General features: G+C 50.5%; 2 protein-coding genes and 1 long non-coding RNA gene across 13 annotated transcripts in view; 2 read left to right on the top strand and 1 right to left on the bottom strand.

The window, feature by feature from the left end:
- The window catches only part of SLC45A1 (solute carrier family 45 member 1), a 32,022-nt gene extending 24,955 nt beyond the window's left edge, over positions 1–7,067 (top strand). For 10 of the 11 annotated variants that reach the window (XM_056332963.1, XM_056332962.1, XM_056332957.1 and 7 more), the window contains 4 exons: positions 95–248; positions 1,352–1,528; positions 2,215–2,420; positions 2,494–2,789. In XM_056332963.1, coding sequence (XP_056188938.1) covers positions 95–248; positions 1,352–1,528; positions 2,215–2,420; positions 2,494–2,775 — 819 coding nt within the window. In that variant the 3' untranslated portion in view covers positions 2,776–2,789. Of the gene's footprint in view, positions 1–94; positions 249–1,351; positions 1,529–2,214; positions 2,421–2,493; positions 5,448–6,953 lie in introns of those variants that run through there. The other variant, XR_008820963.1, reaches the window with a different exon arrangement.
- A 2,202-nt stretch (positions 7,068–9,269) lies between these two features.
- Positions 9,270–10,104, bottom strand: MRPS16 (mitochondrial ribosomal protein S16). Its single transcript, XM_056332984.1, has 3 exons — positions 9,990–10,104; positions 9,654–9,914; positions 9,270–9,583 (listed from the first exon to the last, which is right to left on the bottom strand). The coding sequence occupies exons 1-3, from the start codon at positions 10,000–10,002 to the stop codon at positions 9,453–9,455; spliced, it is 405 nt and encodes a 134-aa protein (XP_056188959.1). The 5' UTR covers positions 10,003–10,104; the 3' UTR covers positions 9,270–9,452.
- A 50-nt stretch (positions 10,105–10,154) lies between these two features.
- On the top strand, positions 10,155–13,843 carry LOC130146624 (uncharacterized). The gene is made up of 3 exons (XR_008820964.1): positions 10,155–10,265; positions 12,468–12,702; positions 13,594–13,843. It is a non-coding gene; the product is annotated as an uncharacterized LOC130146624 (long non-coding RNA).
- Positions 13,844–14,538: the final 695 nt, after the last annotated feature.

Genomic DNA, 14,538 nt, shown 5'->3' with positions numbered 1-14,538 from the left:
GTTTAACTTCCAGGTGATCAGATAGGTGTGTAATACTGCATAGGTTTGGGTTTTTCTGACTGTATGTGTTGACCTGGGAGTTCTTACGGTGCAGGTTGCTAACATCTTGCTGAACGGCGTTAAGTATGAGAGCGAGCTGAATGGATCAAGCGAGACCTTGGAGCAACCACTCTCTGTGAAACTTCTTTGTTCGACCATCTGCCAGATGCCCAAGGCTCTTCGTAACCTCTGCATCAACCACTTCCTAGGTATTCGCAAAGTCCTGTCTTGCTTTCACCATGAAGTAGCCTGTCTTGGGTGAATGTTTTAAAATTTTTTATCTGTTGCTGCAATGGCTGCTAACTAGAGAGGGCATGGTTTGTTCCATATACGCTCACCAGTAAGGTACTTTCTGGTATTTAGTTTCTTAGAACACTGAGAAAGGAAAAAACCCAAACGAACAAAACAGTAAAGCCTACAGTCCTAGAAAGGGAATAAGAGCCTAAATCAGCACATCTGTTAAATGGAAAGTTTATGCCAGGATGAGACAACACCACTGAACTGAGAACTTGAAACTGTTGACTTTTTTTTTTTTTTTAACACTCTGAAGCTGGCATTACTGAGCAGAAAGGAATTAGTTTTATTGCCTTCCTTACACCTGAGACCGGCATTCACTTTCCTCCCTTGGACAGCGCATGTGTAGGGGTCCCAGAACAGGCTGTGAGCAAGTGCAGAATGTGACGCTGCAGGAGAGCCCAGAACCAGTGCACTGTTACCTTTACCCTTGCAAGCAATCCAGTTTACACAAAATTGGACAGAAGATAACAGGTAGTTAATACTCATTGGCTCTGAAAGGCATTAAGAGATTGCCTGCATTGGTGGCCCTGACACCGGTTTGTGATAGGAGTTTTTAACTCTGTCAGAGGTGCTCTAGAGGCTGCAAGCCGCGACACAGGAAGCACTGCTTCCAGTTCTGTGTGGGAGGAAAACAGCAACCTGAAACAACTCTGTGATGAGCTGCTCTGTGAAGCTGAGCGTTGTGTCCTGTCAAAACCTGAAAGCAGCTCAGACTGCTGTAATCTATCTTTCTGTCTTGCTAAACCAGTATTCTGTGGGCCCCAGTTAGCCTCTAGGATACCACTTTGGAATTCAAAGGATAAATCTTGGTCTTTAAAATCCTGAATGTCTTTGACAAACATTGTAGCATAATGCACAGGGAACAGCAATCTCAGATAAATGTGGCTGAACATTATGTAATAACTTGCACAACCTGTCTTCAGTTACGGTTTGTTACACAGCTAACAGCATCCATGTAAGCTTACAAGGGGAAATGGATACCCCGCATCCTAATAGGTTAACTTCTGGCTTTCAGGATGGCTTTCATTTGAGGGGATGTTACTCTTCTACACCGACTTCATGGGAGAAGTAGTGTTTCAAGGGAATCCGAAAGCGCCTCACAACTCAGATGAGTATCAGAAGTACAACGCTGGGGTCACCATGGGCTGCTGGGGAATGTGCATCTATGCGTTCAGTGCTGCTTTCTATTCAGGTACTTGGTACAGCCACCTTAGCCACTGCTGTGCACCTGCTTCTTAAGCAGTGTTTCTGCAACAACTAGTCCGGCTTTTATATTGCACATAGCTACCGCATGGCACAAGTGCCGAAGCAGAGTGTTCTTTTTCACTGTGTTATTTCTGCTAGTTAGCTTGGCCTGTGCTGACAGCAGGCGAGGACAGCAGTCCAGTGAAAACACATCTCTGTTAATATACAGTTCCTTTCACAAGTGGCATTTTCAATGTCCATTGAATCCAGAAATATACGCAGCCACCATAGGCACAGTTCTGGTCCAACAGCACTCTGCCCATGTACCCCTGACAGAGCACCCTGGTGTCATGCACCACCTCAGCACCTTGTTGTGTGTGTCGTGTGTCTGTCCCCCTGGCCCCAACAGTTCCCATTTACCCTTCCAGGACAGGGGCATAGCCATGCTTCAACTCTGCCGTGCCCTCCATGTAGGTAGGGCAGCAAGGTTGCATCATGGCAGTGGGATTTGGAAGGGGTCCTTGGCGCTCACGTGTGAGCCACCAGTTAATCAAAGGCATGAGGGTTGCTGCTGAAATGTGGCTGCCTAACGGCTGGGCTGTGGGTCCCAAAGGCGCACCCCTGGGGTCCACTGACTGGCTAGCAGCAGGAAGGGCCACAGTTCACCCCGAATGCTGTGCCATTGTCTTGCAGCTGCACTGGAGAAGCTGGAGGAGCGGTTCAGCACGCGGACGCTGTACTTTGTGGCGTATTTGGCCTTCGGGCTGGGCACAGGGCTGGCCACGCTCTCCAGAAACATCTATGTGGTGCTGTCACTGTGTGCTACCTACGGCATCCTCTTTGCCACGCTCTGCACGCTGCCCTACTCCCTGCTTTGCGACTACTACCAGAGCCGTGAGGTGAGCCCCGGGCCAGGGAGGGGAGAGGGGCTCCCATGCCACCCCCTGACGCTGTGCTGTGTCCCCCCCGCAGTTCGTAGGCTCGCAGGCGGAGGGCACGCGGCGCGGGATGGGCGTTGACATCTCCCTGCTGAGCTGCCAGTACTTCCTGGCGCAGATCCTCGTGGCCCTGGCCATGGGGCCGCTGACGGCAGCTGTGGGCAGTGCCAGCGGCGCCATGTACTTCGCTAGCCTGGTCTCCTTCCTGGGCTGTCTTTTCTCCTCCCTCTGCATCACCTACGAGCTGCCACCCACCGAGGAGCTGCCACACACTGAGGAGCAGCGCCCGCTCTTGTCCCGTGCGCGGAATGAATAAATGGGAGAAGCTGCCACAGCCTCTGCTGCCTCATTGCGTCGCCCTCGGCCTCCCCGTCACAGCATGGTGGGCTCATGCGCCCCCGGGATGGCAGCAGTGGGCATGGCAAACCGAGAAGCTCTGCGCTGGCTTCGCTGACCTTTCCCCTGCCTGTGGGAGGGTGAGGGGCAAGTCAGCAGCACCTGGCACCACTCATCCCTCCCCAGAGGTGGCAAAGGCACGTCTGTGCCCCTGGGGCCACGGCAACAGGAGGTGGTGGTGTCAGCGTGGGGCCATTCCCTCCAGCTTCCCCAGGGTGTCCCAGGGGGACGGCTGACGTCTGGCCTGAGGCAGGGGACCTGGCAGGCCGGTGCCTGGGTGACCATGATCTCTCAGGCAACAGCGAGCTGCAGGGCTGCACACGATGCTGTGGGCACCTGGGGCCATGGTGCTCTGCCAGCTTCGTGGGCAGAAGGTGCCATCTCATGGCCAGGCCCAGGCCCCAGTCACCAAGGCAGCGGTGACTCCTGTGAGGCCCCGGGGAGTGGTGGGGCCAACCTGCGGGTCCCGGCCTCTGCCCGTGGTAGGCCTGACTCTGGAGGTTGCTTTACAAAACTTTGGAAAGGCTGAGAACGACTGGTCTTGCTCTGGTGGTGTAAGCACTCCACCTAGCACTGCAGCCGTGCTTCTGGGCGCATAGAGCTGCCACCAGCAGAACTGCTCCAGGAGGCTGCTGTGGGGTGAAAACACAGCAGCCTGGCTCCCAAACCCTGCTCTGTAGGTTCTGGCTGTGGTCCGTGGTGATGGTTGCCAATATGTGTGTATTTCTTTCCACATGGGACTTTTAATGAAGGCTACAAGGGCTTGTGATGACTTTGCAGGAGGATGGGCAGTTGTCCATAACCCAGCTTTGGGGAGAAGGGTCTCTTTGTGTCAGCTCCCCTTGGGTAGAAACTTACTCTCAAAGTTACGTTGGGATTTGAAGAAAAATCATTTGTGTGAAAGCCTGCAGCACATCATCAGTCATTTTTCATACAGCTGTACCTTGTGACATTTTAAAATCTGCATGGGCATCAGTGATTAAGTACATGTCAGCTAGTGCTGCATCTTCCATATCTCATTGAAACTATTAAAAGGGCTTTGGGTTTCATTTTCTCAGAGATTTCTTAATTATTCTGATTTTGGAAGTTGGTAAGTGTGTGAGAATTTTGTACAAGTTCCAGTTAAGCCCAGGAGACTTTGGAGAGCAAAGATGAGAACAGAAATAAAACTGTTTCTTAGAAGCCCTGTCAGCCTGCCTCCGTATTTGGGTAGGCAGCCAACGTTTACCAAGGCTGATGGGCATTTTGGTGTTTACATGTGCTGTGCATGGCACCCCTGCAGAGGTTGGTTTTTGCTCACCTGATCTTCAGGTCCAAAAGAAAGGTTTTCTCTGGAGGGTCACTCCTTTTAGATGAGTTGTACTTGACTGTTCACTTAAGTTTATTATGATGCTTGATCCACGATGCCAAGATGAAATAACTCGTGTGATCTGTAGCTGTTGTGGCTTGCTACACTCCAGTGCTGAAAGCATAATGCACAACTTATAAGAACCTCTTGTTTTTATCATCTGCCCCCGCGTATTACTTTTTTTTTAATTTGAGAAGCAAGTTTCATGCTACTTAAATGGAGGAACACTACCGAAGTTATGAAGTGAAGCACTTGGAGGTAAAGGACTGTCAGACTGCTGAGTCTGTTAATCTTTCTTTTCTTTGTTTGGGCCTATGTAGTATCATATCTGCAGGAATATCTGTGATGCGCCATTTCCTTGATTATGGGACAGCTGTCTCCAGGAATGTTCAGGATGAAGCTGGAACAAAGTAGCATGAGAAACTGTACATTTGTTACTTCTGATTTCTGACAATCTAAAGACATGACTTTGGAGAAATTTTGTTTTCTTGTTGGTCTGCTGTGTAACCTTAATTTCTTTTCCTTATCTTACCAAACTTTTAAACTCCAAAATGTGTTTGAGTTTGGGGTTTTTTTTGTGTGTCTCCTGCTAGCTAATGCAGTACTGGTTCTTTGTTTTCTCCTCTTAAGTTCTGTACCCAGCATTATTGCACTAAATGGATCATGAGCACTTCCCTTTTCTAGGTCGCTAGAGTTGCAGGTGATTTTGTTGCAAGCGAGGATTTTCAAAAGATTCATAGAATTGATGAAATCAATGTATTTGATGGTAACGTTTGTTTCTGCTTCCATCTGTAAATAATATTACAAAATAAGTTTATATAGTTACAAAACTATTGCTACGCTCATATGCATTGCCCAATAGAATATACATTACTTCTTCTGTTTTATTGGATAAGGACATTATTTTGCATATGTATTTATGTAGTATTTATACATACATAGGAGTTTTAAGTCAGCATCAACGTATGTTAATTTGGGGCTTTGAGCAATACTGGGGGTGTCTGGAAAAAAACCCAGATCCTGTCACCATCATGCAGAGCTGGAAGTTGCACCAAATCCATAGACATAACTTTAAAAAGAGGCATTGCTTACTTGCTTATTCTTTTCCTTTGTCATACGTTTTGTGTTTTACAGACGTTACTGTATGTGGTCACTGTTGAACTGTGAGCTGCAAAGTGACATTTACCTTTTGGAATCCAAATGCTTCAAATATTCTGTCTAAATCTGCACGCTGCTGTTTAGAAGTAAGATGCATGAGTTTAGACAGTAAAGTGATTTTACACTGTGCTGTAGTTTAATCTCTTTAGCAGTACCTAAAGGTTAATTTTGATTGAGTCCTTATCATTAAATTTGCTGGATGGCAATTACTTGTGGATGTTCATAAATGTATTTATAACACATGTACAAAAGTAGGGAAAATGGGGAGAAGGATGGAGAAAGCGCCAGTCAATGGTCTCAAGTTTGCAATTAAGCTAGCTGTAACCATTTCAGCATGTGTCTGCGTTCACTCAGCCTCTGCCGTGTCTCTCAAGAAAGACAACCTAACGATTTTGGAACTTCTGCTGTTATCTTTGAATGAAGAAAATAAGTATTTTCAAGAATCAAAGAAAATAAAATTGCATGACTGTATATATAAAAAAAGGGAACTATTTGAAAATAGTTATCTAGACAATTTATTTTCTACTAACAAGCAGTTAGTCATCTTGTATTCTATAGGAGATGCACCTTACTTTATTAAAAAAATAATTTGTCTTCAGGTAAAAGGTGGCTTTCTTAATACATGTTCTCCCTCCCTCAGACTGGAAGCCAGCCTTTTAGATACCATTACTGTAACAACACCCAATGGATTGCATCAAGTACAATAAATATCTTGAGAATTCTGCTGGTGCTGAAATGCTGAGGGAAATCCCCAGCTTCTGTTTAATTTATCTAAATTGACATTTTTCATACCTCTGGTTGTTAAGACATAATGAGTCATTTAGCTGAGCTTTTCTGTTGGGAAGGTTTTTGTTGGTGTTCACTGAGGAAATGGCTGCAGCAACTTTCCGTTGCTGTTCCTCTGCCCCAGGCTGCTGCTTCTGTAGCAGGGTCAGTGGAAGGGAAGGTCCTAGTGAAAGTGGGGCAGCGTTTAGGGTGGCAGATCTCAGGCTGCAACACCCAAGACAACAACAGAAGCTGTAGGGCAGCAGTGCTGGGACAGACTGGAAGCCTTTTACTAGAATCCTTAGCTTTCTTGATATCATCATCCATGCTGTCTCCTAACGGGTTTGAAGGTTCTGGGAAGACAGTGTTCGACGCTGTACAAGGAGTTCACATCAAAAGCCTTGCCAACACGCTCTCTCTCATATATCCTGTGCAGAAATGGTAAATGCATGGACTTTTCGGTGTATGCGGCTCGCTGCCTAACACCTCCACCCACAGTGCTAGCCAAGGAGTTTTACTTCAAATCTGAAAGGCAACAGCACAGTCCAACACCCAAACAGCGCTAATGGCTAACGGTAACCAAAGGGAGACTGCTTCGTCAGCCTGCCCAGCGTCTGGAACACGGAAGCACTCCAGGAGTGGGAAGAAAGCAGGGCTATGAGTAATGTTAATTAGATGAATTCAAATGATGAATTCAAATGTGAAGGATGTGCGGAGAACTGGTCTGCAGATGGAGGAGCAGTCTGCAGTGGGGATGATGTGGTATTTGCCCTGCATATAAGCTGTATGTAAGCTTTTTTTGTTTGTTTTGTCTTTGCTTTTTCTAGGATCCAGGAATAGCTTTCTTGAACAAAGGATAACAAATTTTGTTGCAATAGCCAATGGAACAGCCAACAGAGGAAATCACAGCGTCAGAGCAGAAATGAAGATTTTGGTTTGTGTGAGTACAGTGCTAACCAAGCTTACAAGAGCTACTTAAACAATGGGCAGTTTAACAGTATTGCTGTCAAATGCTCTGAAGAAATACTATGCTAGAGATTTGAGCTTCATCTGCGGCTTTCTTCAACCCTAGCTTTTGCTGTGTGTCAGCCTGATGATACTCCAGTCTGCTTCTGGCTTACGCTCACTCCTTTTACAGTTACTTTTTTTTAGCCCACACAGCTTTTGGTGGAGGAGGGGAAGGTGACATGAGCTGAGTCAGTGTGGTAGCTTCTTCCTACCAAGAAAGGAAAATTCTTGCTCCTTTTTCCCTAGCTCTAGAGTATTTAATGCAGCGTCTACAGTAACATGTACACCCTTGAACCTAGATCCCTGTATGTTACGCTGCTATGTACAGCCCCTTAAGCAACAGGTCATCATGGCTCCAAGAAAATGCATCAACTAACCTCTTGAAAAGACAGGTTCAGCCCAAAGCATAAATGGCATTCAGTGTTCATAGCTAACTGCTACTGGTTCTCTGTAGCAAACTCTGGGAGGCCTCAGCCATACCTTTTCCAGCACTGCACCTCTTGCCATTTGTGAGATATTAAAATTGCTCATTGTAATTTGTTCGCAGCCTTCACCTGCTGACAGCATCAGCTGTCTGAGAATTACATGTTACAAACTCAGTATGCCAATTTTTAATTTTTCTTTTAAAAGCTTGAGCTGTCCTGCACTAGTGCACAGCACTCTACATCTACACAGAAAAATGCACTCCTCCTGTGGCAGGCTGGGTGTACTGTGGCCCAGAGGCTGCGTGTTGCTGCATGCACTACCCTTCTGATCCACAGGCACAATTCAGGAACCCTGACAGCTACTCGTTTGGTCCATGAGAAGAAATAGACCCACCACTTGCATGGACTGTGAAGAGGGAGTTACGTGAGGAGAAACACATCGTTTTCTCTAAGTCCACTCCGATCAGCTGCATGTTGTTTCTCAGTGTAGCGGGTGCCTTAGCAGGGGACTCAGGGCAATAGGCAGAGCAAGAGAACAGCTGAGAGAAGCCACTATAGAACGCACAACCTGAGCACTGCCAGACTCTCCTCTTGGTCCTTCCTCCACATACCTGATGTTGTAACTGTGTCTTGCAACAGCAGTGTCTGATGCTGATACTCACCCTACTGCATTACAGACCACCCCCGTAAAACTACTGCTTTACTGCCTCGTGTGTGGTTGTGGGATGCTTTATTTAATAACAAAGTAGTATTTTTTCTTTAATAGGAAAAAAAGCCAGGCCTCCACAAAACTGTATCAGAAGAAACCTTACAGATCTACCTTCTTGTGTTTGAAGCGGTAAGCTCCAGAAAGGGAAAGCTGCTTGGTGCCTTTAGGTTACAATGGGAAGAACTGTGCAGATGCAGTTACTTTCGAAGCAAGGAAATCTAGAGTAAGCTGGAAAGGAACTTCCTAGAAGCCCTGTACCAGAGTACAGTCAGCATTTGACATAGAATGTGATTCTGAACGTATCAAATGCATGGAAGAACGGGAAGGTACTAGAAAAGCAGTACCATCACCTTTCAGAGATGATTAAGAAAATATTCTTTGAGTATTTTTTTAATCATCTACTTTGATCTTTCACCCATAAGCAGAAATAAACCCACCCATTCTCAGTATTGTGATTCTGTTAAAAGCAAGCAAGCCCCCTTGTGTTTTGTTTATTCTTCCTGTATTGGCACAGTTACATTGTAAGCCTTAGCAAGATGCAAAATGGAAAACTTGTCTTTGCCTCACCTTTGTAGAGTTGTGCAGAAGTTGCGCCAAATGAAACCCCAAAAAACAAGATGTGTATCTAAGACAGGAGAAAGATTTCAGTGGGTTTCCTGCTTCTTGGGATGGCATCAAATATGTGATGAAGTAGTAAGACTTGTATCTCATGTCTCGCAAACCCCACTCCCTCTTTATCCAAAACGGAAATCTTTCCCTTCTGCTTGTAAATGAACAAATAGGCGCAGAACTTCCCTGGGGAAATTAAACAGAAACGCAGCTGCCATCCATTTGCATTTGTGCCAGGCCTCTTGTGAACCACTGGACTGTCTGTTCCAGTAAACTGGAGCAACGAGTCAGAACACCTGACAAATGAGCCGTGCAAAAAGCAGTACTCTAGAGCTAATAACGTGCCTTTGGGAAAAGCCGTATACACCTGCTGGAATGGTTCCACACCTACATCACAGTAAGAAAACCCCTTTTAATATCTGCTGCACCACATTCGACAGCAACAGTAAACTTGTCAGAGCAGAGTCTGGAGTGAGCAGCACGCACGCAGCGTAGAGCGTGCAGCTGGCACTGAACGAGGTCAGACGCAGCTTGGGGCTGGGGCTGCTCTGCTCGCCCGGCGGCCGCGGTCTCTCTCAGGCCGCCTCGCTGGGTCCTGGCGAGCCGTCTGCTGGGGGCGCGGTGGCCTCCTGCGCTCGCCGCCGCCGCCGCAGCCTCTCAGCGCCGGTCACCGTCATAGGATGAAGCGGCAGAAACCCCGCCAGACCTGCAAGGAGCCGCGGTGAGCCGGGGCGAGCCGCACCGGGCCCCCGCCCCAGCCCCCGCCCGGGGCCTACCCAGGAGCTTCTCAGCGGGCCGGGAGAGCTGCGCGCCGCAGCCCAGCCAGTGCCGCAGCCGCTCCAGGTTGAGCCCCGCCACCTTCTCGCCGTAGGCGTTAGGCAGCGGGTCGAGGCAGCCCAGCTGCTCCAGGTACTTCCCGTCGCGGGCGCGCCGGCTGTGCGCCGCCACGATGCGGAAGAAGGGCCGGTTGGTGCAGCCGCCGAGGGCGAAGCGGATCACGACGTGCCCGCCGCGGTAGCCCTTCAGGAGGCGGCCACCTGCGGAGAGAACGCGAGGCGGTCGGGGCCGGGCCGGGCCGGGCCGGGCCCCGCGGACACTCACCGGGCACTCACCGAGCTGCACCATGACGGCGGCCAGGCCTTCTCTGCGTCGCGCCGCGATGACGTCCCAGGGACCGGAAGTGCGGCTGTAGGGCTGTCGCTGTGTCGCGCCGCGATGACGTGTCAGGGCCCGGAAGCGCGGCGGCCAAGGCGGCCGCGGGCGGGCGGCTCGGCCCTGGGGTACCGGCCTCCTCCGCCCCGGGGGACCAGCCTCTCCCCCCCCCCCCCGCCGCCCCGGGAGCAGAGGCGGGCGCGGGGCGAAGCCCAGCTTCTCCGCGCCGGCAGCGGGTGAGGGCCGCCCCCGAGGCGCCGCGGAGGGCGGGAGGCCTCCTGCCCGCTGCGGTGTGCCCGGGGGGAGCGGGCGGCGGGGGCTGCCCTGCGGGTCTTTGGCCTCCCTGGGCCGCGGGGTGTGCCTGCCGGGAGCGGGGAGGGCTCGAGGCGCTACCCAGAGGCCGGCCGAAGACGCATCCTAAGGGTTGTTTGCAGTTCAGACGGCCGGCATTCCTCACTGCGGCGCTGGGAGTACGGCGGCTGTCTCCCCCTAACACGGACACCTTGCCCTCCGGTACATGTCCCTCGCGTTCTGGGCAAGCATGCCTGTGCGCTGTTTCCCCAAGTCCCGTACATACTCGATTATTTCCTGGAATCCCTTTACATGAATCCGTCCTTTTGCGCATGCGTAATTGTCTCCTGAAGTGAGCCGAAGGGCTGCTGTTGCGACCACCGACCCAAATCCATTTCTAGCACGTCAGCCGGTCATCTTAGTTCTCTTACGATGTTTTCTTGGCAAAACGTGCTCGGTTTCCATGAGATTCAATGAGCTGTTCTCTTTCGTCCCAGGTGTGCCTTTCCAGTTGAATCATAGATCTCATCCATACAATAAAAGGACTTCTTGGTTACAGTCTCATAAATACACTAAGGCTTTACATATACTAAGGTTACACGTTAAGCTTCCAGTGTCACTGGTATCAGAAGAGGCTACGGGAAGCCCAGGCTGGGGCATAGGTGGCAGCTATTTGGAGCAGCGGGGTGATGTGGAGGGATGTGCAGCTTCCTCCCCTCGTTTGGCTGTCTCTAAACTTTGCGAGAGAAAGTCTGCTGGATTTGTGGCTTCCCTGTGGAAGCGGGATATTTGGGTTGTCTTTCTTCATCTCTCTTTGTCCCGATTCTTTAATTCCTCCCATTCTGCCCTGTAGTCCTTTGCAAATTTTTTTCTTTCTCTCCTGCTATCTGTCTGGTTCCCTGTCCCTATTTTTCCTGCAGCCTGTCACTATTTTCCTTTCTCCATCTCTCTCTGTGTGGCTCTCAGTCCCTACTTTTTAAAATTACTCCTTTTGTAAGGACTTGTAGCCCATCGCTGTCCCATAAACGGGTCTGTTACCTGGTGAGCAGCGCCAGTTCACACACCAAGTTGAGGTATTTTCACGTGTCTGTGCAGGGATGGGTGCTGGCTCATAAAACTACAAAGCAGGCACACCTCTTCACACACAGTAAAACTTTTTACACAGTTTGAACAGTTGTTCACTATTATGTTTAGTCACACTTAATTTTCATTGGCTTTTAGAAGCCTCATCTCCATTTAAAAGTACAGCATTCCCCCCCTCCCTCCCCCCACAGGGCACATTAGGAAAGGGCTTTGTGAGTAGGGGTCTTTGTTCGAGGGTGGATCTTTTAGCATGCTAATTAGGATAGTTCACACGTAATTCAAGTAATTTTCTGTTTAGTCTTATTAACCATTTGCTTCTTCTTGAGCTTACCTTGTTACTTCTTAGCTTGTGGTATTTACCATGTCTATTCTTTCTTCCAAGGCCATGTTTTGTTAACTGTTTGTAAGGATTAACTAACATCCTCTGTTTTTCAAATTCTTTGTTTTTCACTTAGATATTTACATATTTTTTCTAAGTTTCAAGTTAAGTAACAGACTAGCCTTCTATTAATTACGTATCTGCAAGCCAGTCGACTACAGTGTGGTTTTTTCATTCTTAGTCTCTGACCGGCACCCAGTCCCAATTTTTTAGGGCCTCCCTCTCTGCCCTGTAGCCCCTCGCTATTGTTTTCATTCACTATCTTGCTCTGTCTGGCTCCGTGCCACTGTTTTTCATTCCCCCTATCTGTCTTGCAGCCCATTGCTGTTCTTTAGTTCTGTCTGGTTCACTGTTGCTATTTATTAATTCCTCCCTCTCTGTCCTGTAATCTCTCTCTCTTTCTTTTTTAGTCTTTCTCTCCCTGCCTCTGTTTTTTCCCCTCCCTTTTTGTCGTGCTCCCTGTCCCGTCTGTTCTGCTTCTATATCCTGTGGGACATCCATGTCAGTGTCTGTCCCTCTCCCTCTTTCTGCTGCCCCCTGTCTTTCTCGGTGCTGCTTCATTCTCATGTTCCCTGCCTCATTGTTCCCTGCCTCATGCTTCCTTTTACACACGCCTTGCTCAGCCAGTGCCACTTTTCTCCCCCTGCCTCTCAGCGTCCGGCACCCTGCCTCTCACTTTTGGCAGCCTCCACCCCTGCCCAGCAGCCTGTCACTCCAGGGATGGACTGCCTGCTTGCCTGTTCCCACCAGACCAAGGAGTGCAGCTCTGGGAACAACTGCTGAGGCATCCTGGGGTAGGGGGAGCATCGGGGGCCCGGAGCCCCGGAGCACACTCACTCCTGGAACTTACGTGTGTGACTAAATAACCGCTCACCGTCTCCGTTGCCCTCCTGGCTGTGCTTGCACTGCCTTTGCACCAGGTGAGGGGCTGTGAGGGAGCCCAGGGGAGGAGGTCAGGCATGGGGGGCTGTCGGGAAATGGCCCCCTGTCCCTGCTGGGCTCCAGCTGAGGGCTGGGGTGGGGGGACCCCTGGTGCAGGCAGGGAGGCTGGTGGCAGCAGCCCCTCCCTGTAACGGGGCTGCTGTGTCCCCAGTGGTGGTGGGCTGCTGTGAGCCAAGGTGTCACCAAAATCAGAAATAAGAAGACTCCTTAACACCAATGTAGCATTAAGCAGGCATCCTTTATTGCAGCCCTGGATGCACGATGGATCACTCCACCTAATGTGTGTGCCATATGTTTCATTCAAACAAAATTACATAGTCCACATTTATGATTATGCATTACATTTCTTAGAAAAATCAATCATATTCATTCAACAGGTAGTACTATGTTAATTAAGCATCATGCATGCGCCTTACAGGTATCTCTGAGTCTTCTCGGGGGTCTCAAACAATAGTCGACCCTATAGTTACAGCTGACCCATCACCGAACCTTCATTTAGTTCCCTTACATGGGGAACGCAAGTTTGTTTCAAAGCCACCTCTACATGGGATGGGTCCCCTCAGTGACCGTAAGTTTTAAATGGCTCTTAGATAAGCAGGGTCGGATGGCAACGTCAACATAGCGACCACACTGAAACAAACACTATAGATGCAAAGCTAAACCAGAATATATATATCTAAGAACTATAGTTACAAAGCTAGAACAGACGGAACTGTGTGGTAACAACAGGAGGGGGCTGTTACAGAAGGGTTGGAGTTTAATCTTAGTAATTTAGAAGTAGTCATGCATCCTAGATTTGAACAGTTAAGCATGAAGGTACCTTGATTGTTTGAAACCAATCTTTGTATACTTGTATGCAATAAATTCAGGTTCTAACAAAGGGGTGGCCCTGGAGGATGAAGGAAAACCAGCTGGAGGCCAGCGATTCCAGGCCAGGGAAGAGTAAGAGGCTGAGCTGACCTGGTTTAAGGCTGTAGTGGGGACTGCAAGGGGGACCTCTGGCCAGCTGCGTGGAGCACCGGGTGGATTTGCAGACCCTCGAGACCACCAAAGACCCCTGCTCTGGACAACGGGGCATGCACCAGGGGAAAAGAGAATATTATCATTAGTTTTGGGTAATCTCGTGAAGGTGTATGTCTTTTCCTTCCGGGAAATGTGTTGACCATATGCGTGTCCCGCACCGAGAGCTGCCCGAGCGCAGGGAGGCAGGCGCGGTGCCCGTTGTGCATCAGGGTTTCGGGGCAGCGGGGAAGGCCACCTCCCGCGGCTGCCGCGCTTGCGGGCTCGGCTGCTGCGCGGCGCGGCCCGAGGGGCAGCTTGGGTGCCGGTTTCGGGCGTTGATCCGCGGGCGTCGCGCCGGTGGCCGGGCCCTGGGAGCGGAGCGGCCGCACCCCGGGACCCGCCGCGCCGCACGCTGCAGCGCTGTGAGAGCGACAAACCGCCGCGCTCGCTGCTGCCGACCGGCGGCCGCGGTGCGGTACTGCAGGTGCCGCGCCTGCTCCCACCCTGCTCGCTGCTGCCGCCCGGCGAGTAACCGGCGCTGCCGCGGGTCGGCGCGTAACGGCGGGGGCCGGTCCCGGCGGGGGCGGGGGGGCTCCTCTTCGCTGTCCGCACGGGGGGGCGGCACGGGGGGCTGCAGCCGCCGCTGCGGCAGAGCCCGGTGTGCGGGCGGCGAGCGGAGTGCGGGCGGCCCGGGGGCTCCGAGAGCCGAGGGAGGGGGGCGGCGGCGGGCGCCTCCCCAGAGCCCCCCTGAACCTGCCCCGGCCCCGCTCGCCCCGCGCAGCTGCCCCCCGCCCCAGCCCCTCCCCTGCAGC

The sequence above is a fragment of the Falco biarmicus genome, chromosome 3 (genome assembly GCF_023638135.1).
Source record: "Falco biarmicus isolate bFalBia1 chromosome 3, bFalBia1.pri, whole genome shotgun sequence".
Taxonomy (NCBI): domain Eukaryota; kingdom Metazoa; phylum Chordata; class Aves; order Falconiformes; family Falconidae; genus Falco; species Falco biarmicus.
The sequence above is the reverse complement of the archived record's forward strand: the minus strand, read 5'-3'. Positions and strand labels throughout refer to the sequence as shown.

What these genes read in the sequence shown, in the direction of transcription:
- MRPS16 (XM_056332984.1), bottom strand. An exon ending in GCCCGCTGAGAAGCTCCTGG is followed by an intron (nt 9,584 to 9,653) that starts GTAGGCCCCGGG and finishes GGCTCCTTGCAG; the next exon opens with GTCTGGCGGGGTTTCTGCCG.